This window comes from Notamacropus eugenii, chromosome 4 (genome assembly GCF_028372415.1).
Source record: "Notamacropus eugenii isolate mMacEug1 chromosome 4, mMacEug1.pri_v2, whole genome shotgun sequence".
Taxonomy (NCBI): domain Eukaryota; kingdom Metazoa; phylum Chordata; class Mammalia; order Diprotodontia; family Macropodidae; genus Notamacropus; species Notamacropus eugenii.
In genome coordinates, this window is record NC_092875.1 from 74,841,523 (window position 1) to 74,863,823 (window position 22,301).

Here is a 22,301-nt window from a genome sequence, read left to right on the forward strand (position 1 = left end):
GTGGACTTGACCACACGGATCAGTTGGAACTTGCATTTGGAAAATAATATAATCACCATAACTTTAACCCTGTTAAAAACAGATTAAACCTGTATGAGCAGCTTTTTTTTCAAATTTCCTTCTCTTCTTTTCTTATGCTTCCATGGTCCCCTTATTTTTGTTCAAAAATGACTTTCCGTTTGCAGATGATGGTGCACTCAATGCAGCCTCAGAAGCTGAGATGAAACAAGGTATGGATCAATTCTCTGCTGCCTGTGCTCATTTTGGCCTAACAATTAACAACAAGAAAACACAGGTGCTCCATCCGCCACCACCACACCATCCATATGTGGAACCACGGGTTACAACAAATTGAGAAGTTTTGAATGCTGTCCATGAGTTCACTCACCTTGGTAGTGTATTTTCCAGGGATGGGCACATTGATAATGAGGTTGATGCACGCATTGTCAGAGCTAGCTCAGTGTCTGGGAGGCTCCAAAGAAAAGTTTGAGAGACAAGAGATATGACTGACTACCAGACTGAAGGTCTACAGGGCTGTTGTGTTAACCTCATTGTTGCATACCTGTGAAGCATGGACAGTCTACCAGCGCCATGCCAGGGAACTGAATCTCTTCCATTTGAACTGTCTTAGGAAGATTCTGAGGATGACCTGGCATGATAAGGTACCAGACACTGAAGTCCTTGCTCCAGCTGAGGACTCCAGCCAAGTATTCAAACTATGGCTCAGAGAGTGCGACTCCGATGGGCTGGCCACCTTGTTCAAACATGGAAAACTCGCCTGGGACAGGCGATCACATGACCACATGGTGGTCAGAAAAAGTGATACAAGGACACTCCCAAGGTCTCTCTCAAGAACTTTGGATTTGACTGTGGGACATGGGAGACACTGGCACTGGACTGCTCAGCATGGTTGGCCACATCAGAAAGAGTGCTATGCAAAGCAGAACTGAGACAGCACAAAGGAAATGAAGGATGGTCAAATTTACAGTATCCCCCCAAATGTTCACACATCTATCTGTGGCAGTCTGATCAGACACAGTTGGACACGCTGAAACCCAGCTTTATGGTGGGGTTGTCATTTTGGTCCTCTTTCAGAATGAAGGACAACCCGTGGGCTACCACTTCTCCCCCTCCCGCCCCGACCCGGGGGGCGGTATCGCCCACTTTGGGAACCCTGCGTGTCCCTGGACCAAGGGGCTCCTTCCAAATTCATTCCGTAATCCAGTTCTGCAGAAAGTGGCCGCCAGGTGGCGCAGCAGACGGAGTGTCCTGAAAGAAATACTCTTCCCGAGTTCCGAGGGGGCCCGAGAGGCTGGCCAGCTGTGGGACCCTGGGCAAGTCACTCAGACTCGTGGCTTGCTTCGGTTTTCTCCTCTGTAAACCGAGCTGGAGAAGGAGATGGCAAACCACTCCGGCATCTGTGATAAGAAAACCTCAAATGGGGCCACAAAGGATTGGACGCGACTGAGCAACAACCACAAAAGTGAGGCAAACACCAGGGTCCGATCCACGGGGCTCTTCCGGGCCTACGGACTCAGATTCTAGATCCAGGACACGGAGGGATTGCGGGCTGGACCTGGGAGCCATCCTTTATCTTTTATTGTTTTTCTTGTCCTGCTAGACCCACCACTAGGAGGCTCTACTCAGGCCTCCCTTCCCCTGCCTAGGACGCAGGCGCCTCCCCAGGAGCCGAGTCCCCACCCCTTTGAGTCCCGCGAAGCACGCTGGGATATGTAGTCCAGCCGGGGGAGCTGAGGACGCCTTCTCCCTACCGCCGCCCCCGCCGAAGGGAAGATCGCTTCCGGGTAGCCGGCGGCGTGCTGATTTCGCGTCACCAGCTCCTCTCGTTCCTCTGCTTTGGAATGTGGCCCCGGATAGCGGTGCGGGGGCTCGGGGTCAGGGGTCACAAGGGAGGGCGGGAACGCTGAGCCCGGGGGGAGCAGAGGGGCCGGGCGAACGAGGAAGGGAAGCTCGGACTGGTGGGAGGAGGGAAGCTGGGGGTGTCCAGGAAGGGTCCCGCTCACCCCGCTCCTGTCCCCCCCTCAGCGGCCTCTCCAGGTCCGCTCCTGGGCGGGCCTGGCCCTTCGGAGTCTACACGGGACCCCGGCGTGGGCGCGGCCCCTCATCCCCATCGTGGTGGAGCAGACGGTAACCATCCCCGACCCTGCCCCTCCCCCTCCCCGGCCCCGCGCCCCTCCCCCTCCCCGGCCCCGCGCCCCTCCCCCACTCCCCAGCCCTTTCACCCCCTTTATGCCTGCTCCTTTTGCCCGCATCCCATACTCTGCTCTCCTCCTGTCCAGTGGATCGAGCATTTATTATGCGCCTACGGTGTGCCAGGCGCTGGAGATGCAAGTGCGGAGGGATCTCATACCCGACCCCAGGGCCGGAGCTGGCGTTGGCAGAGCCCTGTGCCTCGGCTGTTAACTCGGTTCGACTCCCACAGTGACCCTGGGGCGGTGGGTGCTGTTACCTCACTTTACAGTGGGGGAAACCGAGGCGGACAGATGAAGTGCCTTGACCCAACCACTCAGTGTCTATGGGAGCATCTGAACTCGAGTCCAGCTCCCTCCAAGGCCCAGCCATTTTGCCCTTAGCTGTTTCTGTGTAGCACCATCAGTAAGGCTTTAAAGCTAAACGGAGCAGCTTTTATTTGATCTAGAGGTAACTGTGTTGTTCAGTTGTTTTCAGTTGTGTCTGACTCTTCATGGCCCCATATGGGGTTTTCTTGGTTGAGGTACTGGAGTGGTTTGCCATTAACTTTTACAGATGAGGAAAATCAGGTTAAGTGACCTTGGCCGGGGTCACGGGGCTAAGAGGTATCTGAAGCTGGATTTGAACTTGGGTCTTTCTGAGCTTTATCCACTGTGCCACCTGGCCTTCCCCTCCTAGACATCAGAGCCACTGGAGTTGTTTGAGTAGTGCAGAATTGTGGTCAGATCAGTGTTTAAGGAAAATGAGTTTGGCAGCATTATGTAGAAGGAATTGGAGAGGAGACCAATTATGGGACTGTTTCCAGTTGAAAGATGATGAGGGCCTGAATGCCCCAGTAAGCAGCTAGGGGAACAGTGGAAAGATCACTGGCCCTGGAGTCTGACCTTAGACACCTACTGCGGGACCCTGGACAAGTCATTTAATCACTGGGTGCCTCAGTTTCCTCACCTTTAAAATGGCACAGTGGCTGGCACATAGTAAGCACTTAATAAATCCTTATTCCTTTCCCCTCTTTGTCCCTCCCTCTCTGCCCCTTGCACCTGGTGACTTCCCTTCTCCCTGTGTCATTGCCCGGCTTTCTTGTCTCCTAACCTCTCTCCTCTGCCCTGTTCCTCTCCAGCCCTCTCTCCAGCCCAGTGTCCTTACCCTCTTAACTCCTTCCCCCAGCTTCACTCTGCTCTCCTCATGTAGGGCCGGGGAGAAAGGGCCTATGACATTTACTCACGTCTGCTCCGAGAACGGATCATCTGTGTTATGGGACCTGTGAGTATGACGTGTCGCTGCACCTCATTGCCCAGCCCATGGATTCCTCCTGAGGCTAACCTGCCCTCCTGCTTCTCTCTTTGCCCAGATTGATGACAGTTTGGCCAGTTTAGTCATTGCCCAGCTGCTTTTCCTTCAGTCAGAAAGTAACAAGAAACCCATCCACATGTACATCAATAGCCCTGGTGAGCAACTGCCCTTCCCTGCCCTGCAACTCCTACCTAGGCCCCCCATAATAATCTAGTAGGCTCAAGAGCTGAAAGGGACCTTAGAGATAATTTTACAAATGAGGAAACTGAGGCCTAGAAAAGAGAAGGAATTTGCTGAGGGTTCCTTAGGCAACATGATATAACTGAAAGAGTATTGGAATTAGAATGAGAAAATCTGGGTTTGAATCCTGGCTCTTCTGCATTCAAGAACTCCCGTGAAGGAGTGGAGCCTCATTTGTATGATTGGTGAACTCACTGCTATTTGGGGATATGCTGAGGGCACCTCAGCCTCTATGGAGGTAGAGCTTGGGCTTGGCTTTGAGCTAGGCCAGGAACCCCAGAGGGCTCCTGAGAATCCTGGGGAGGGGAGAGGGTGAGCCTAGTAGGAGGAAGAGAGCACTTGATATGTGTTCTGTGGGAAGGACATGGGCAAGGGCAGGTTCCCCCACCTTGAGCTGAGGAGTTCAAACTGGGGCTAGGTTTGGGTTGGGAAACTTGGAGCCAGGGGCATGGATCAAATTTGCTTAGTGATTGGAGGGTGATTTGGGGTGGGAGTGGAAGCCTGTCTTCAGCTTGTCCTTGTCTCCTACCACAGGGGGTATTGTGACTTCGGGCCTGGCCATCTATGACACCATGCAATACATCTTGAATCCTGTCAGCACTTGGTGTGTGGGCCAGGCAGCTAGCATGGGCTCCCTGTTGCTTGCGGCTGGCTGCCCTGGCATGCGCCATTCACTGCCCAACTCTCGAATCATGATCCACCAACCATCTGGAGGGGCCCGGGTGAGTCATGTTCTGGTAGCAGTAGGCAGCCCTGCCTCTCTCCATCCCTACTTTCCTTCATACACCACTGTCCCATTCTTCCCCTCGACTCCTGTTCTTTGTATCTTCAGTCAATGCTCTATCTCAGCCCCCTACTCCCCTATTCTTCTCTCTCAACCTTCCCCATCCCTCCCTGCTCCTAAATCCCTGCCTTTGTTATTCCCTTCCTACCACATTTTTCTAGTCCCGCCCTTTTCTACTCCAACCCCACTCTGTACTCTCCATCAGGTCTTCCTTCTCTACCTCCACTCTTTTTCCCTATGCCCCTGCACAGTAGAATATTGTGTTTATGTGGTACTTTGCAGTTTACAAATTGGTATCCCAGCCATAGGAATAGTAGCTTTCATTTACGTAACACTTTGGGATTTATAAAGCATTTGAAGTTCCTTAACTGCCTTGAGGTACTAAATACATCATTATCCTCATTCTACAGATTCTACTGGATACTGAGGGTCTAGAACCTAGGCCTTTGACTTTTATGCTAGTGTTATTTCAGGACAGAAGCCTCTAGTAGGGATGAGGTAGAATATTCCAGGACAGTGTTAAAATGAACCGAGGCCCCACCTGATCCATCCTTCCACCTCCTTTGAATTCACTCACTTTTTAAACCCCAACTCAAATGCCATCGCTTCCACGAAACCTTCCCTGATCTTGGTAAAGAGGTGCCTTCCCCCGCAACCCCTAGTGCCCTTTGTACTTTGTACTTCTCTCATTCTCTGATATAATGCATGTAAGGATACTGTGATTTCATTTATATAGGGATCTCCCAGGTAAGGAAACTCCCTCCAGCAATGCAGATCAGTGCATTCTCTGGGGCTTACCATCTTATAGAGAGTTGTCTAGAACAGAGGTGTCAGATTGGAGCCCACACAACTCCCAAGAGATTAAAATGTAATTGGGAAATGTCAGACAAAATAGACCACGGGATGTTGGTTGGTGGTTTTCTAAGTCAGTTTGGCTTAGAGCATTGAGAGGTTAAGTGATTTGTACAGGATCCCAACCTGTGTGTGTCAGAAACTTGAACCCAGATCTTCCTGGCATAGGGCTGGCTCTCTGACTTGATCATGCATCATCTTATATTAGGGTTATAGGTTTGCATCTTATGCCCCTTCCAGCTTCACAGAGGCAAGGATTGTTTCATGGAAACCTTGTGTTTTTCTCAGTTTGTTACAGGCAGCTTTATGTAGAGAAAGGTGCTGGATTTGCTATCAAGAATGACTGAATTTGAGTTCTGGCTGTTAAGCATTCTGCTCAGCATTTAGCACATAGTTGGTGCTTTCATAAACACTTACTGATTGTGGCTGCAGCAGTACCTTGGTGACCCTGGACTAGTACTTCTGCTTTGTAAATATCAGTTTTCTAATCTGTAAAATGAGGATACCACTCCTTTGCACTGTGTCCCTCACAGAATTGTGATGAGGGACCACTTCATACATTTTAAAACACAATATAAATGTGAGCCCCTACTAGGCACTTAATAAGTATTTGTTGAATTATTGACTGCAGGCTGGGCTCCCTGCAAGTTGGGAAGTGTCCCCTGTGTGGGCCGTCCCTGGCTGTTCATCCGGTCCCCTCCTCCCCCATCCAGGGACAAGCCACTGATATCGCTATTCAGGCTGAGGAGATCATGAAGCTGAAGAAGCAACTCTATGGTATCTATGCTAAACACACAAAGCAGCCTCTGGATGTGATTGGTGAGTGTGCCCCAGGCTTCAGCCTCTCCAGGGGCCTTTCTTGTTTTCCACAAGATACTCTGCACTAAGGCTCCTGTTGGTCTTAAATAATATTAAAATTTACATTCCCTTTGGGCAGAGCACCTGCAGGTAGGGGTGTGATACCCTATGTGATGGAGAGAAAAGAAGGAAGGAGGGAGGGAGGGAAGAAAGGAAGAAGGGAAGAAGAAAGGAAGTGTTACCTAGCTGGAAGTTTGGTGCCTTCTCAACACACAGAAGTTGTTCCTTGTCCTTCGTTCTCAAAGAGGACCATGACATCAGAAAGGTGATGCCACGACATGCAAGTAAGTTGAATTGAAGTGAGGGAGGGCTGTGCAAAGTCACTAGCCTGACTCTGCTCCAGTCATCTGGCTCCAGTGGCAAGATAGATCAGGACACCTGGAGATAGCCCAGGACACAGTGGGAGATGTTGGCCTTTTCAAGCTAAGGTCTTTAACAGGTCTCAGCATGGCTGGGGCTTTTGGTTGTCTCCCTTAAAAACCAGCCTTAACCCTAGATCACTCTGGTCCCAGACCAAGCCCTACTTGGTCACTGTTTGGGCCATGATTAGCTCAGAGTGAATGGAAATAATTGTTTGTTTTCACCAGAAACCCTGAGGGTCTTCCTCTCCCAGATGTTTTTTTGTTACAGTGGCCATTCTTTACCTCATTTTTTTATTAAGCCTTAATTGCTGAATGGGCCTTGCCTCAGGCAAACTGAGTTCTGTTAAAGATCTTGGCTTGAAAAGACCAACATTCCCCACTGCAACCTGGGCCTAGTCATCCTGATCCATATCTGGCCACTGGACCAAGATGGCTCCAGAGGAGAGAGTGATGCAGGTGACTTGGCATAGCACTGCCTCACTTCAATTGAATTCACTTGCATGTTGTGGCTTCCAGACAGAAGGACAAACAACAGGCAGCAAATAGTAATAGCTTACACTTTACTAGTTAGTGTTTAGGGATTTACAAAGGGGTTTCTTACAATAACCCTTTGAGATAGGAAGTGCATTAACCCCATTTACAAATAAGATAACTGAGGTCCAGCAAGCTAAAGTAACTTGCCCAGAGTTACACAGCTAGCATCTAAGGCAGAATTTGAACCCAAGTCTCCCAGAGTCCAAGTCCAATCCTGCTGTGGCCTCAGTGAAGAAAATTGTAGGCTCATAGCCAAATATAGGTTTAAGACTAAGCTTTTCAAACAACTGCCCCTGATTGGTCAGGCCTCTGGTGGGTGTGGGAGGAGTGTCCTGGGTTCAGATGACCATTTGTGTTTGGTATTGTAAGTTGACTACCAAAAGTGTAGGAAACCTTTATCATTCATTGCTCTGACTACCTTTCTGCAGAGGCTGCCATGGAAAGGGATCGCTACATGAGTCCCATGGAAGCCCAGGAGTTTGGCATCTTGGACAAAGTGCTAGTGCACCCCCCACATGATGGAGAGGATGAGCCAGAGCTGGTACAAAAGGAGTCTGCGGAAGTCCCTGCTCCACCTGGGCCCTGAGGATGGATGAAACCCACTTCTCCCTGTGGGCAGTGAGGAGTAAATCCCCCCAAAATGACACCCCCCTTGTCTACACTGGTTCTCCCCTGACCTTTGCACTGTGCTGCTCTGTCCCAGGACTCCTGTTGTAGCTTTAGATTTCAGGGGGTTCCAGGGGCCTGTCTGGGGGTGAAGCAGAGAAAGGAGTGGCTGAGCTGGGTTGCTGCCCTAGAACTGACTTGCCAGAGAGCATGGATTTTAAATTAAAACTTTGGTCACTTTTTGGTCCCTGCTGTCTTCCGTTTTTTTTCTTTAACCAGGGAATTTTTTCATTCTTTCATTCAGCAAACATACTGGGGCAGCTAAGTGGCTCAGTGGATAGAGCACTATCCCTGGAGTCAGGAGGACTTGAGTAGAAATCTGGCTCAGAAACTTACTAGCTGTGGGACCTTGGGCAAGTCCCTTAACAGACACAGACACACAGACACTCTCTCTCTGCCTGTCTCTCTCCCTCCCAACTGTTGGATTCTGGGGAGGTATCAGCATCTGTCAGCTTCAGTTTCCTTGTCTATGAAATGCACCTACCACCCAGGGTCGTCGTGAGAAGACACGTAAGTGCTCTGCAAATGTTTGCCAGTGCTGTATGAACGCTCATGTCACCATTTTACCTGACCTGAACTCCCTGGTACCTGTGAAGTTAATCACAGACAGCCCTTACCCCAGTGTGGATGAGTTCTTAAGCTGTACATCCCTGTAAAATAATAAAGATAATAAGTCACTATCTGCCTCACAAGGCTGAAGACCGTCCAGCTACTTCAAAACGACAGCGTGCTACGTCAGACTCCCAAAAGACGGCCGTCCTGTGACCTTGAGCCAGTCATTTCTTCCCTGGTCCGTTTCCTCCCGTCAAACGAGGGGGCTGGCCTAGATACAGCTCAGGGCTCTGTGGCCATGCTTCCAGCGGCAGGCCTACCACCACCCTCCTGATCGAGCCTGGACTCAGGACGGTTTAGGGATGGACAGTAGGGGCCGGCTGGAGTCCAGCCCCTAACTTTTAAAGGCCCAAGACTCAAGCTGAGAAAGCAAAGGTGGGATTTGGATCCAGGTCCCCCGCTCCTCATCTGTCACCTCCACCGTACAGCTTGCGCCTGCCTGGGAGCTGTCTCCCAGGGCTGGGCTTGCCCTGGACTCTGCTCCCTCCTCCCCCACGGCTGCCCCACAGCGAGGCGCCCGTCCGACCCTTCACGTGGGGAACGTTGTGGGACCACGTGCACTCGTCCCACGCCCCTCCACCTTGGAAGGACCCGATGTGCGGTCACCCCAGCTGCGCCTCTGGCTCCGCCCCCGAGACCTTCAGCCCTCCGAGGTCAGCAGGGCGGGGGCGGGGCCGTCGGTTTTCCGGAGTCCCGGGAGCAGTGACAGTTAAGCACCGGGCGGAGTCATCCCGAGGCTGGGGGCGGGGCCTGGAAGTAGCCAATAGCGTCAGACCGCCGGGTGTGGGGAGCCAATCGCTGAGGGGAAGGGACGGCCGCGAGAGGGAGGGCCCGTGATCGACCGGACCTGGCCGGGGGGGCCGGACCATGGTCTGGAGTAGCCGCCTGGCCTTGGGGGTGTTGCGGGCCCCGGGGCTGGGAGCCTGGCCCGGCTGGCTGCGGGGCTCCGGGCCCGCCGTCGTGCGCCGGCTGCGGGGCGCGGCCGTGGTACGGCCTGGCTTCTTGAGCTCCGTGGAGGAGGAGACGCTGAGGCGGGAGCTGGAGCCCGTGCTGCGGCGCCGCCGCTACGAGTACGACCACTGGGACGCGGTGAGTGGGGGCGGCCGGGGCTCTGGCCTGGCCCCTCCGGCCCGGTCCCGCCCGGCCCCTCCGGCCCGGTCCCTCCGGCCCGGCCCCGCTGGCCCGGCCCCTCCGGCCCGGTCCCGCCCGGCCCCGCTGGCCCGGCCCCTCCCGCCCGGCCCCGCGGTGCCTCCCCCACCATCCTCTGCGGCTCCCTTGTGCCCCGTCCCCTCCGTCCCCTCCGTCCCCTCCGTCCCCCTGTTCCAGTCCAGGCCTCCCTATTCCCCCGCCTCCTCACCTTCCTTGTTGCTCTCTCCTTTACGCTCCTGCCTCCTAGCCCTGAAGCCCTGATCCAGAGCCCCTCAGTCTTGGCGGTCATAGCCCCAGGAGCCCCCTCGGCCCCTCGGTGGCCCTCCATCCTCTTGCCCTCCCCAGTCCTCCCAGCTGCCCTAGACTTAGTATCGGGGCCACTCTGCGTCCCCACTCCTCCCTTTAGCTTGGCACACAGCAGGCCCTTAATATGAGCGCCTGAGGACTGACCGGTCTTTAGTCCCCTGAGTACCAAAGCTCGTGTTTTACCTCCTCTCCTGCTCACACCCCTCCCTCTCTGCCCTCTGCCTTACTCAGCGCCTTCCTCCTGGGTCCATAACATCAGAGGGGTTCCAGGCTTCCCCGAGCTCGGAGAACTAACCCGTGCCTCTCATCTCTGCAGGCTATCCACGGCTTCCGAGAGACAGAGAAGTCCCACTGGTCAGAGGCAAGCCAGGCCATTCTGCAGCGGGTCCGCGTGGCCGCCTTCCCCCCAGCTCTGGCCCAGCTGCCGATGGTTCACGTCCTGGATCTCCACCAGAACGGCTACATCAAGCCCCATGTGGATAGCATCAAGGTGGGTGGGGCCCCCAGGCTGTGGGGTCACAGCAGAGGCCCGTCCCATGGGGTGCCTGCCCTTCTCTGGTGTGGCAGAAGAACCCAGGAGATCCAGGGCGCTCCCTGCCCTCACCTACGTGTGGGACTTGAAGGAGCAGTTCCCCGTTCTTGGAAGGAGAGAAGGAAACAAAACATTTATTAAGCAGCTGCTGTGTGCCAGGCACAGCCCTAAGTGTTCAGTCCTCACAACAACTCTGTGAAGTAGATGCTATTATTATCCCCACATTAAAGTTTAAGGAAATTGAGGCAGAGGTTAAGTAACTTGTCCAGGGTCACACTACTAGTGTGTGAGGCCAGATTTAAACTGCAGTCCTCCTGAGTCCAAGCCCAGCTCTTTTTGTCCACTAGCTGCCTGATCCTCAGTGTTCTCATCAGTGAAACAGGGTCATTGTAACAGTAGTAAAAGCTAACATTTATGTAGACTTAGGAGGTGCCAGGCCCTGTACTCATTTGATCCCCATAACACCTTGGGAGGTTAGTACACTTATTATCCTCATTTTACAGGTGAGGAAACTGAAGAGGTTAAGTAACTTGCCCAGGGCCACACAGCTACTAAACGTCTGAGGCCAGATTTAAACTCAGGTCTTCCTGACTTCAGGCCTAGCTTTCTATCCACTGTGCCACTTAGCTGCCTCTTGGGCCTCAGTCTTCCTGTCTCTGAAATGGGATGATCTGGATTTCTCCCTGTCTCAGTTCTGACATGTTGTGGTTCTAATTCTTTGGCCAGTTCTGTGGCGGGATCATTGCAGGCCTTTCCTTGCTCTCCCCCAGTGTCATGCGACTAGTTGACACCCAAGATCCTCAAGAATGGCTGGAGTTGCTACTGGAACCTGGGTCTCTCTATATCCTCAGGTAGGAGGACCTTAGAGCCAGAGGGGCAGGCCTTCTAGAAATGGGGTTTGGGGCTGTATCTTAGACTCCTTGGGTTCTCTTCGTGATTGACCTCATCCCTTGCCCCTGTCAGTCCTGGCCACTGGAATTATAATGCCTGCTACCATCCCCAAGCGGTATAGAAAGTGCACCACGGTGGGCAACAAGCCTGCCTCCAGCCACTGACCCAAGTCTTTCTTGCCCTCCATGCCAGGGGCCCTGCTCGATATGACTTCTCCCACCAGATCCTTCGAGATGAAGAGTCCTTCTTTGGGGAGCACCGGGTCCCACGGGGCCGACGAATTTCTGTTATTTGCCGTTCCCTCCCTGAAGGGGAAGCAGGCCCTTCATCTAGATGACCTCAAGTTTTACAGCCACAGGGTCTCTCAGGATCCAAGGGCTTGTGCCCAGAGTTTTGTATAAAGTATTTATGAATAAAGTTAGCAGAATGGTACTTGACCCCCGGGCATGACTGATGTTGAACAAGAAAAAAAGGAATGCCCTCCCAACTGAGTTGATAAAGAACTATTGCAGTCAGTCCTAAGAAAGAGAAGGGCAGAGCCTGGCACACAGCTAGTTTGTAGCAGTCATAGCACTTGCCTTTTTATTAACAAGGTTTCTCTTCCCCAAAGTCCTCCTAGTTGTCATCCCACCCACTCTGGAGAATGGACTTAACTTCCCCTCAGTTACCAAGTCAGAAAATGTCTTTTTCCACATGGCCCTCAGTAGACCAGATGTGAGGCTGCAGGATGCTGGTGAGGTGGACACACTGGACCCTGGCAGAGGAGCCAGAGAAGAAAAGCATTTTACATCCAACCTCAGAGAAAACAAAGGAAGGCAGTGCTGGGTGAGAGGTAGGGTGGGTCTTGGCACTGCTGCACAACTGAAGGGACTGGTGGTCTTTGTGGACTGGGGTAGAGGGCCTTTCAGATGCCACAGCCACAGGCAGCAGCAGAGAGCTGGGGTAGGTGATGCCAGTGGTGATTGTTGTCCAGGAAGGCCACGTCCTCGTATCGGGTTGGGTGGCAACAGGGTTGGCTCATCACCCGGCCCTCACCTGAAAGCCTGGCCAGTGTCAGGCCATGGTGGGTGTGGGGACTGTGGCAGCTGCCTGCACAATAGCGGAAGGTAATGGTCTCATCAGAATTGTAGCCGAGGCCCAACTCAGTCACTGGCAGGAGCAGACTCTGCAGCTGACATTCAGTGGTTGACCTAGGCAGTGCCCTGGATACCCGGGCTTTTGAAGCAGATGGAAACAGGTGATCGCCTAGAAGACAGAAGAGGTAGGCTTTAGTTAGAAGATAATTTCAAGTAAGAGGGTAACAGGAGACCTGTTCTGGAGAGCTAAGATGTCATATCATTGTGTCTACTTAGAGAAAACACTAGTAGCCCCTTGCCTGCCGTGCTGGGGAATCCTTTACCTAGCCATGGCCTCTTGGTTCTGTAGGTAGAAGGCAGCTTTCCAGGTCTGAAGTGTGCATCTGAAGCTCCAGGAAGGAGCCTCAGTTTGCCAGATGTGGGCTCCTCTTCCAGAGGTGAGCCTGGAGGTCTGGGGACAGAAGGCAGTGCCCCAAGGCTTGGAGGCAGGAGCAGCAGGAGAGTGAGCAGAGTCAGTGCCCAGGCCATGCTGAGCTGTGGACTGTGGGAGAGCCGAGACTGCAGGGTTCCATGCACTCCACTATATCTCCTCCACCCCCAGCAGGAGGAGCTGGGCAGAGCTGGGTGGGAGGCCCAGATCATTAACCCTTGTCCCTCCAGACCTCCTGCACATTAAAATAGAACTGAAGAAGGGCCCAATTATTACCCACTGTCATGACCAGCTGATAATTAGAGCTTTTATACCTACTTTGGGCCATCAGGAGCGATTTAGGGAAGAAAGTGAGCTTCATATGTTGACTGTTCAGGGAGAAGGCCGTTCCCTTCACTATCCCCCAACATTCCCAAACCCTTTTACAATACCCCTTAATTTATGAAGTTTGCGATGAAGCCTCTCTAACTTGGGCTGGAGCTGACCTCATCTCGTTGCCTAACACATAGGGTAATTAAACTTTTCCCCAAATCATGATGGTGAGAAAGGATAATGTTGAACCACCACTCTTTTCAGGCATAGGTGGAGGGAAACAGTATTCTTACCAGTGGTAAGGGCAGGTGAGGACAGGCACGTGTTCAACAGACGATGGGAAATCCCTCCTCCAACCTTTCTAGGTTCCAGGCTCCAATTTGAGCAGAGGGATTAAAGCATCATGGCCCTGTCTCCGGGCCTGGCTACTCCAACATCAAAACAGGAAACACCCCATCACAGCCCCACATTTTCCCTTCACTGAGCCATAGATTAGACCAGGGAACTTGGAGCTCTTCCACAGCTGTTTGAGGGGGAAGGCAGAATGAGGACTGGGGAGCCCCCTGAGCCCTTCAGGGTTCCTGATAAGAGGACCAGACCCTGACCCTGAAAGCAAGGCCTGTGTTTAGGAGGGAATGGGGTGATGAGGTGAGATGGATTCAGAAGAGCCCACCTGGATGTTCCCATATAAGGTGTGGATGAGGAGATGGGGAACAGGAGTCTCCTCCTGGAATGCCAGGCATTTCCCCAGAATTAGCCTGATATCCCAGACGTTCCCAACAGTGGCCAAGTAGAGTGTAAGGAGAGGAAGTTTCCACACCTGCACTGCAGACTGAATCCCCTGATAGAAGGCTATCCCTGTGGGGACCAGGAAGAGGGGCAGTGGATTTACAGTCACAAGGTCTGAGCTCTGTTCACTGCCTGTGTGTCACTAGACCAGACCCTTTCCCTCTGTGGAGCTCAGTTTCCCTATCTGGAGAGTCAGGGAGTTGGAGTAGATGGTCTCAAGTCACTCTGGCTCCAAAAGCCATAATGCTGTGAGTCCTGGTCTCCTCAATGCAAGAAGTCACACAGAGCCAGAGAGAAAACCCCCAAGAGCTTTTATTCCCCCCAAGGATGGAGGGCAGGTCCGGGGATCCCCTGTGTCCAGCTGGAGGCCCCTGGGCCTCACTCCTTGAGGGAGAAGTGCATCTTGTCATTGATCATTTTGCGTTCAGGGTTGAGGCGCTTCAGGATCTGGGCCAGCACGTTGACTGTCTGGTCACTGCTCAGCCCTGTCTTCTTGGTCTGGAATTTCTTCAGCAGGTCTTTGGTGGTCATGGGCTTTCGGGTCAGGTAGCGTCTCACTGCATCCTCTGTCACCTGCACATCACTGTGAGGAGGAACACCCAAGTCAGGGGGCTGGGGTCCTTGTGCCTGACCCGGCCCCTAGGCCCCAGAATTCACTGACACTCACCCACTGCTGGGCGTGGATTTGCCAGACTGGGGCTGGGGGGTGGACTTCCCCGAGATGCTCTGGGGCCCACCATCTAACCTCAGGCGCTTGGCAGCAGGTGTATCATTGGGTCCCATCTGGCGCTTCCCTGCATGAAAACACCAAAACCACAGTGTCTGAGCTGTAGGGGTCTCTCAAGGATTGGGCTTTTCTGCTCTTCAGGACTCCTCCTAAGTGGTCTTCTGGTCCCTCTCTGAAGACTCATTTGGAATTAGAGGATCAAGATGCAAATGCCAGCCCTGCCACTTACAGAACCTCCCTGGGTCTCAGTGTCCTTAGCTGATTCTTGTAGGGCCTTCTTTCCAGGACCTACACCACCCTGGCCATCTTCCTCTGAGTGTGTTCTCCCACAAGGTCAATGCTGTCCACAAGAGGTGGCCCCAGAACTGAGCACACTATTGCAGAGGCAGAGTACAGTGGGACTATGCCCTTCCCAGGGGTGGGCAACACCCTGCACCCCCCACAGCACCATAAAACCAGGGGAGCTGTTTTGGCTTGGAGATAGCCCCAAGAGAAGGAAGATCCCTGGGTAAGTGTGGCCTCTCCCTCACTGTCCCTGGGCCTCAGCCTCTGCTCTCAGGTGGGGATAACAGAACTAGCCCTAAGAGAAAAGCTGGGAGTGTTTGGGAAAAGTGAAGTTCCAGGTGTGAAAAGGCCTGCCAAGACTGTCAGAAGAGACACATGGGGGCAGAACCAGCCCCACACGAGGACGTGGGGCCTGGCTCACCTTGCTCCAGCTTGTTGGCAGCTGCCCGAAGGGTGGAGGACGTGCTGCCGCTGTCCACGCTGGGGGTGCCTGGGCGGCTATCTCCCCTGGAGCTGCTGCCTGAGGCCTTCCGTTCCCTCTTGGGGGGCGTCTTCTTCTTCTGCAGAAATGGTAATGGGGAAGGGAGGCTGAGCCAAGGGAAAAGACAGACAAGCCAGCCCCTGTCCAGCTTTGTGTCCCACTAGGCCATACTCACTGTCATGAAGAGGGCTGAGGATGCCTCATTGTCAATGTCACTCTCCTCAGAGGTCTCTGACTCCTCGCTGCTGTCTCCTGAGGGGTCAAAGAGGAGCCTGAGCCCTGTGCCCTGAGATTCTTAGTCTTCCCCATCCCCAAACTCCCTTTCCCTTCACTCCCCAACCAACACAGCCCATGCCAGGCTGTCCACAGGCAAAGGGCCACCTCCCTTGGGTTCTGTCCTCAGGGAGTTAGTCTAGTGGCAGACCCTAGACTCTGGCATGTAAAGAATCAACAGTTGCCTTCAATTACTATTAACCTTAATAAATGTGTGGAACTGGGCTCATTCCAATTGCTTCTCCCAGCCAGTAAAAGCTGGAGGCAGAGATGCCTGGGGGACTGATGTGACCTCCAAAGACAAGACTGGGAGCAAAGGACATTTTCCCAAAGAGCTCAGGGGAGAGTGGAGGGGATGGGCAGCAATGAGTGCAGGGCCCCTGAAGGGAAGGGGAGCTGCCCGTTACCCACAGAGGGCATCTAGGAAAGGAGAGAGGCAGCTTGGGGCACACTGCAGAAGGACAAGACCAAATGCCTTCTCCCAACCACACTCACCTTTCCTCCTCTTCTTCTCCTGTGGGGTGGGGGCCTTCTTATCTTCCTCCTCCTTCTCTTCCTCCTCTGGTGGTTTTTCCTCCTCACTCTCTTCACTGCTTTCACTTTGTTCATCTATGCCTGGGAGAGAAGCAAGAGTTCCCTCCAGGGCCAGTGACTCCAGCCTGCTCTCTCACCTCAGCCACTGGCTTTCCTTCCCTGCTGCCCACAAACACACCCAGATCTACCCCAATTAAAGCCCCTTCACTGGACCTGACCATCCTCTCCAGCTCCAGGCCTCCATCTCTCTCCTCCCTTTCCCAGCCTTCCTCACAGACTTCCTCACCTGCCACTCCCTTCTCAGCCCCTTGCAGGGGTCTGACTTTGGGAAGCCAAATGGACTCAATTTTGAGCCCACTCTCCTCCAGGTTACCAGTGATCTCTTAATTGTTAAACATCACTACCCTTTTCTTTTTCCAACTGGAGGCTGCATCTCCATTTCCAACTCAACAGGACTAAAGCAGAATTCATCACATGCCCCCTAAAACCCACTTCCTCTTTCTAACTTCCCTATTTAAAAAAAATGTTCTCAAGTTCTTTTAAGAGCTCAGGTGCTGCCAGCTTCACAAGCTTCAAGTCACATTCCACTCTTTCCTCTCCCTCACCACTCACATGCACTCAGTTGTCAAGTCTTGTCTATTCCTTTCCTCTATTTCTCACGTTGTTCTCCTCTCCTTTCCTAATTCAGATGCTCACCCTTTCTCACCTGGACTGCTGCACCAGCCTCCACTGGTCTCCTTGACCCCAATCTCTCCCCTCTCCTAGGCACCCTCTAGAAAGTTACCAAACTGCTACACCTAAATCACAGGATTTCTAAGGAACCATGTCACTCCCTTCACTTAAGAAGCTTCAGGGGTTTTCTCCTGTTTCTAGGCTGAAGTAGGAGCTCCTGTCTGGCCCTTAAAGTCCTTCCCAGCCTGGTCCCAACCCACATTTACTCATGTATTTCACATGATACCCTTCCAAAGCTCTATGGCCCAAGTACACTGGCCTATTTACTGCTCTTTACCCACAACAGCTGAGCCTCTGAACAGGCTGTCCCACAGTCCAGGATCCCTCCCCTTCTTGACCTTCACCTTCTGGGATCCCAGCTCTGTTCAATTCTCTACTCAAGAGACCCTTCCCATTGGAGACCTTTTCTGATCACCACTGTTAGCACTTCCACTCCCAGCCCATTCCCCAGCTTCCCCCTCCCTAAATCTATTTTGAATCTCCTTGCACCTGTCTGGATACCAGTAGAATATAAGCCCCTGATGGTAGGGCCTCTCTCACAAACATAAGTCTCCTCAGTGGATGGCACTTAGTCACTACTGGGTGAACTAAAGTGACCTGGATGTCTTGCTCTTCAGAGGGGAAGACAAAATGGGAGAGGGCCCTGTTCCTGGGTCCACACTTACCTTTAGGGCCATCTTCCTCCTGCTGGACCACCTTGGGTTTCCCCACTGCCTCCTCCTCAGAGCTACTGTAAGAGAAAGAACAGGCTGCAGGTGAGCAGGTGGTATGGCCTGAGCTGCAGGTCTGAAGGGAAGAAGGGGAATGGGGCAGTCTCTCTCACCTGGAGCCATCTGACATGTAGTCTACCTCCTGACCCTCAAAGTCCCCATCATCACTGTCCTCAAAGGCCTCATCATCAGAGGCCTTCTTCTTCTTCTTCTTGCCCCCCCTGGAGGGAGCTGCCTTCTTCTTGGTCTTGGGGACCTTCTCCCCTGGGGAGAGCAGAATGGGGTCAGGGCCTCCACTGTCCTGGCTACTGACCCTCTGGAGGCCTTTGCCTGCACACACCCTGCCCAGCCCCAGCCCCCCTCCTCACCATCCTCCCCACTGCCATCACTGTCATCAGAGCTCATCTCCAGGTCATCCTCCAGGTCATGGATACGGAGCTCACTGGGCTTCTTGCGTCCCTTTTTCTCTTTATGCTCGTCCTCCTCTTCCTCATGGTCCTGGTCCTTCAGTCTACGTTGCTGCATGATGCTGAAGTGGTTCAAGACTTTGTTCCTCCTACAAAAAAAGGCTATGTGTCATGTAGGGTCTCCAGGATGCACAGTCCCCCTCATCCAGGCAACCTTCCCTGATTGAACATGCCCCACTCAGATGTCTCCTCCTTCCCTTTAGGGCTTATGTCTAGTTTGTTTGGTGTGTGTGTGTGTGATGTGCGTGTGTGTGCTGTGTGTGTGTGCGTGTGTGTGTGTGTGTGTATGTGTATGTGTCTCACAAATGCAAGAGGCAGCAGCAAGAGCCCTTAATATGGAGTCAGGAGAGCTAGGCATGATCCCTGGTTGTGATCTTCAGTTACATCCTTTCATCACAGACCTGCAGCAGGAAGCAAACTCACCAGACATCCAGCCCACTCCCTCATTTCATAGCTAAGGAAACTGAAGGAAAAGGGGTTAAGGGACATAAATCCCTCAGACCTCAATAGTGGAAAGGGGATTTTTCCAATTACTACCTCTGTGACCTAGGGCAAACTTTCAGGCCTCCACTCTCTTTGCTGAACAAAAAGGTTGAATGGACCAAGGCCCAGAATGTGGAGGGACGTGGTTCTGTGTCACTAGGAGGTAGATAACATATAAAGAAATGACAAGAATTCAAGCCACGTCATGGCAAGTTCATTAGAGGGTCACAAAGCTAGTATCAGGCAAAGGCTGAGGAGGGCAAGAGAGCTGGGGACCCATAGCTGACCTTCTGTGCTGGACATACCTGGTGTAAAGCAGTGGTTCCACACGCTGTCTCCCCTGAGCACAAGGGCTGTCCTGGCCTTCCTTTGCACCCCCAGTGCAAAGTGCCAATCACAGAGGAAGTACTTAACATGTGCTTGCTGACTGACTGACTGCTGCCCCCTTCCTCCCTCCTTCTCACCTTTCCCATTCTTCCTCAGCCTCCTCTGCAGTGAGTGTCCTGTGCCGGGCCAGAGGAGTGAAGTTGTACCAGTTGTGCACAGGGAAGGCTTCAAAGGCCCCATCAGGGCACTGGGTAAAGATGTAGTAGGAGGTGTTCTCTGTCACACCACCCTTCTTTACTCCCTTGAACCTGCAGCAGGAGCAGGAAAGAGGACACAGACATCATCCCTCATCCAGGGCCAGCCCCCTCAGCAGGCCCTGGCTGCAGTTCAACAGGGACAGAAATCTGAATCTCAGGCACTGACACAGTTAGGAAAATGGCCCAGGGTGGGGGCCATGAGCCTTGGGTCCTTGCCTCAGGCAGATCATGAGCTGCCTGGGACCAGAGACCTTTTCTGGTCTCATGTTTTTCATCCACCAAAGCATGGAGAATGCTCCCTGGCCTGCTTTCCCTCCAGGAAGGACAAAAGCCAGAGCCAGAGGGTGAGGAGCATAAGCTGGAGGCTTGCAAAATCACCACTCACCTCCTGCCTGTTTTGCCATTGACTTTGAGTAGCCAGGGCTGGTCCTCAGCCTTGAAGGCCTTGAGAATGATGCCATATTTCTTCCTCCTGGCCTCATCCCGGAGCTTTCGATTAAACTCGCTGCCAGCCCCAGATTCTGGCATTTCTTCTTCCTGATAGATTTTCTTGTTGCTCAGATCCCGCTCCATCTTGGCCTGACGTGAAGGAAGCCACCTCATCCCAGAGCCCCTGGCAAGGACTCAGCTCCCCCAGACCCAGCTGAGTGACCTAGTCTGGCCTCATGCTATTCACCTCCACTGTCCAAAGCTCTGCTCAAACCCTGCCTTCTTTAGCAAACCTTTACTGAACAGTGACCTCTATCATTCCTGTCCTGTCTGAGCTTTGTAATCTAACCCACAATTATACTGTTTGGTATTAAAGAGACATTTTCCTCTTATGTTTCTCTTGCATCCCATAACATACAATAACAAACTAAGCAAAAACAGGTACCTAATGTATACCTGAGGGACTGACAATGTGAGAGGCCCTCACCTGTGCGCATGCAGGCCTCATTCCCTTGGAAGGTGCCAACCCTCACTCTTTGATCCTGACTCAGAATTTCCTTTACTTTTTTCCTCCAGGCTCTGATACTCTGCCAGGATCCCAGACTGTTACCTGGTGCCAGGTGGAGAAGTTCACTTTGTCAGCTGCGTTGAAAGCCATGATATTGTACCTCTTTTGGTTGTTCCTGCAGGAACAGAACTGTCAGCAGGCCAGGAAAGGCAGCAGGTAGGAAAGAAGCTGCGGCTGGGATCTGAGCTCCGCCCCCCATCACCCCAGAAAGAACTTACTTGGGAACTCGAACAACGTATTCAGTCACAGTCTGGCTGCTGGTCCCCTGGACAAACAGAGAAAGACAGTCGGAGAGCATCAGCCAACAATTACGAGGAAGGCTTTCAAACACACGGCTGCTCGTGGTGGCCAAAGACACAAGTGCCCGCGGCCAAAGAACAGAACGTGCGGGCGCACGCCCACGTCCGCGGGCACACGCTGCGGCCTGACGCGTGGGCCGCCCTCCTGAAGACGGACCCACGGACACAGCACTGCGGCCCAGCCCTCCGCAGACTCCCAGCACGGGGCACCGCCGGCTGCAGGGCGCCTCCCTCACAAGACAGGGACTTCCTCGAGGTCCGAGCCCACTTTCGCCCTGCTTTGTGTTTCCAGGAGTCAGCGCCGTGTCCAGCACCGAGTGGGAGCGCACCTCCGCAGCCGCTCGGGCACGCCCAGGCTGGGTGGCGGCTGGGGTGGGGGGGGCGCCCCAAGGCCGCTCCCGCGACCCCCCCCGGGCTCACACACCCACACATCGCGGAAGCCCCCCGCGCCGCTACCACTCACTCACCAGGGTCGTCATGTTGTCCCAGGCTGGGCACGCTGCGTGGCCGCGAGGAGGGTCGAGAGTCGCCGCACAGCCGGCCTCCGACCTCCCCACCGGAGGAAACGACTACGAGGCCAGCTGGGCTCCTACGTCTAAGAAGGAAGAGCCACACTGCAAACTTCGGAGTCCCAGAAAGCATCGCGGCCTGACCCGGAAGTTAAACTTTCCGCGTCGTCGTCTTGACAACCGTGGACGGCCTGAAGGGGTGGGTCAAGCTCGACCCTCCCGACAAGCGATTGCGCGCTTCCAGGTCCGTTCCAATATCTCTGCGTCTCCGGAAGGTCCAGCCTCTTTCCCACGAAATAGTCAGGCTTGGGTGCAGGCGACGGAATGGGCCTCTTCCCCATTTCTCCAACCTGCTTTCTCGGTTAGGGGGCGGGGAAAGGGCGGGGAGCGAGAGCCTATTGCTCCTCATTAATTATTCATGAAGCCACAAATTTCCTGCGCCGGTTGGACCACCCGACACGTTTCCTGTGTCGTCATCCTATAGAGCCATGTGCGGTCGCAGGGTCATCGTTATAGCGCGGTGCACCTTGGGATTCGTAGTTCTTCACTCTCCGTGGCATACGAAAGGACTTGGCGCAGGCGCACATCCTCTGCACTTTCTTTACCTCGTGCTGTAGTTCTAGTGGCCTTGTTGTCACGGCAACTGCCGAGGCCATGGCAACTGCAGCCCAGGTTCCCCTCCCCCCTCCTGGAAGAACAGCATCCACCTCCTTGGAGCTGTGGACCTTAGGGGGTCTGGTCCAACCCTGTCTGCGCCACGACCGGTGACAAGCTGCTTAAAGCCCTCCAGGTGGGAAGGAACTGCTGCCTCGGGCAGTTTTTCTGCATGGCAAGCTTCCCTTTTCCTGGTTGATGCTATCGCAGTTGCAGCTAAACTGCGCAGTCCCATCCTTCTTCTAGGACTAGAGCGGAGGGGTCCAGCCCTCCCGGAGGCTCTGCTCTTGGCCGCTTCTCCGCGGTTCTGGCTCTCCTCCTGCTCATCACCACCCTTTCCAAAGTGTGGTACCCAGATCCAGACAGATCCATGCAGACACTCCAGCTGTGCGCTCTCCGGCAGCGCAGTCCCCTCAGTTGGGGGAGCTGCACAGCTCCCTATGTAGCCTAAGACTGAATTAGGCTTTTTGGCTGCCGGGTCACTAATGTTAAAATCACAGTCCAATAAAATCCCCAAATGGTTTGGTTTGGGGAACAGTGGCGCTAGAGGGTCAAGGAGGAGGACACTGTGTCCTTGTCTTGCCTAGGCTGAATGTGATGTTTCCACTCACACAAGGCATGATCCTCTTGCTGGGCATTACAGAAACTCTGACCTGCTCCATTTTTCCC

General features: G+C 53.5%; 4 protein-coding genes across 6 annotated transcripts; 2 read left to right on the forward strand and 2 right to left on the reverse strand.

The window, feature by feature from the left end:
- The first annotated feature begins 1,728 nt into the window (after nt 1-1,728).
- Nucleotides 1,729-7,987, forward strand: CLPP (caseinolytic mitochondrial matrix peptidase proteolytic subunit). The gene is made up of 7 exons (XM_072601996.1): nt 1,729-1,880; nt 2,047-2,148; nt 3,403-3,474; nt 3,563-3,659; nt 4,279-4,466; nt 6,094-6,199; nt 7,563-7,987. Exons 1-7 carry the CDS (start codon nt 1,863-1,865, stop codon nt 7,718-7,720), a joined length of 741 nt encoding a protein of 246 aa, XP_072458097.1. The 5' UTR covers nt 1,729-1,862; the 3' UTR covers nt 7,721-7,987.
- A 1,216-nt stretch (nt 7,988-9,203) lies between these two features.
- On the forward strand, nt 9,204-11,727 carry ALKBH7 (alkB homolog 7). The gene is made up of 4 exons (XM_072602000.1): nt 9,204-9,501; nt 10,184-10,357; nt 11,126-11,250; nt 11,483-11,727. Exons 1-4 carry the CDS (start codon nt 9,280-9,282, stop codon nt 11,625-11,627), a joined length of 666 nt encoding a protein of 221 aa, XP_072458101.1. The 5' UTR covers nt 9,204-9,279; the 3' UTR covers nt 11,628-11,727.
- Nucleotides 11,728-11,763: 36 nt separating this feature from the next.
- Nucleotides 11,764-14,064, reverse strand: PSPN (persephin). 2 transcript variants are annotated; one of them, XM_072602002.1, is made up of 4 exons: nt 13,402-14,064; nt 12,690-12,907; nt 12,326-12,535; nt 11,764-12,044 (listed from the first exon to the last, which is right to left on the reverse strand). In XM_072602002.1, the coding sequence occupies exons 2-4, from the start codon at nt 12,892-12,894 to the stop codon at nt 11,842-11,844; spliced, it is 618 nt and encodes a 205-aa protein (XP_072458103.1). In that variant the 5' UTR covers nt 12,895-12,907; nt 13,402-14,064; the 3' UTR covers nt 11,764-11,841. The 2 variants fall into 2 exon arrangements, with proteins under 2 accessions (XP_072458103.1, XP_072458102.1); XM_072602001.1 differs by having other exon boundaries at nt 11,845-12,535; nt 12,690-14,064.
- A 127-nt stretch (nt 14,065-14,191) lies between these two features.
- On the reverse strand, nt 14,192-21,393 carry LOC140499943 (general transcription factor IIF subunit 1-like). 2 transcript variants are annotated; one of them, XM_072601994.1, is made up of 13 exons: nt 20,937-21,393; nt 20,389-20,435; nt 20,090-20,285; nt 19,559-19,752; nt 19,054-19,224; nt 18,008-18,195; nt 17,753-17,903; nt 17,595-17,659; nt 16,159-16,278; nt 15,566-15,642; nt 15,331-15,469; nt 14,565-14,691; nt 14,192-14,480 (listed from the first exon to the last, which is right to left on the reverse strand). In XM_072601994.1, the coding sequence occupies exons 3-13, from the start codon at nt 20,108-20,110 to the stop codon at nt 14,276-14,278; spliced, it is 1,458 nt and encodes a 485-aa protein (XP_072458095.1). In that variant the 5' UTR covers nt 20,111-20,285; nt 20,389-20,435; nt 20,937-21,393; the 3' UTR covers nt 14,192-14,275. The 2 variants fall into 2 exon arrangements, with proteins under 2 accessions (XP_072458095.1, XP_072458094.1); XM_072601993.1 differs by having other exon boundaries at nt 20,213-20,285; nt 20,937-21,355.
- Between the last annotated feature and the right edge of the window lie 908 nt (nt 21,394-22,301).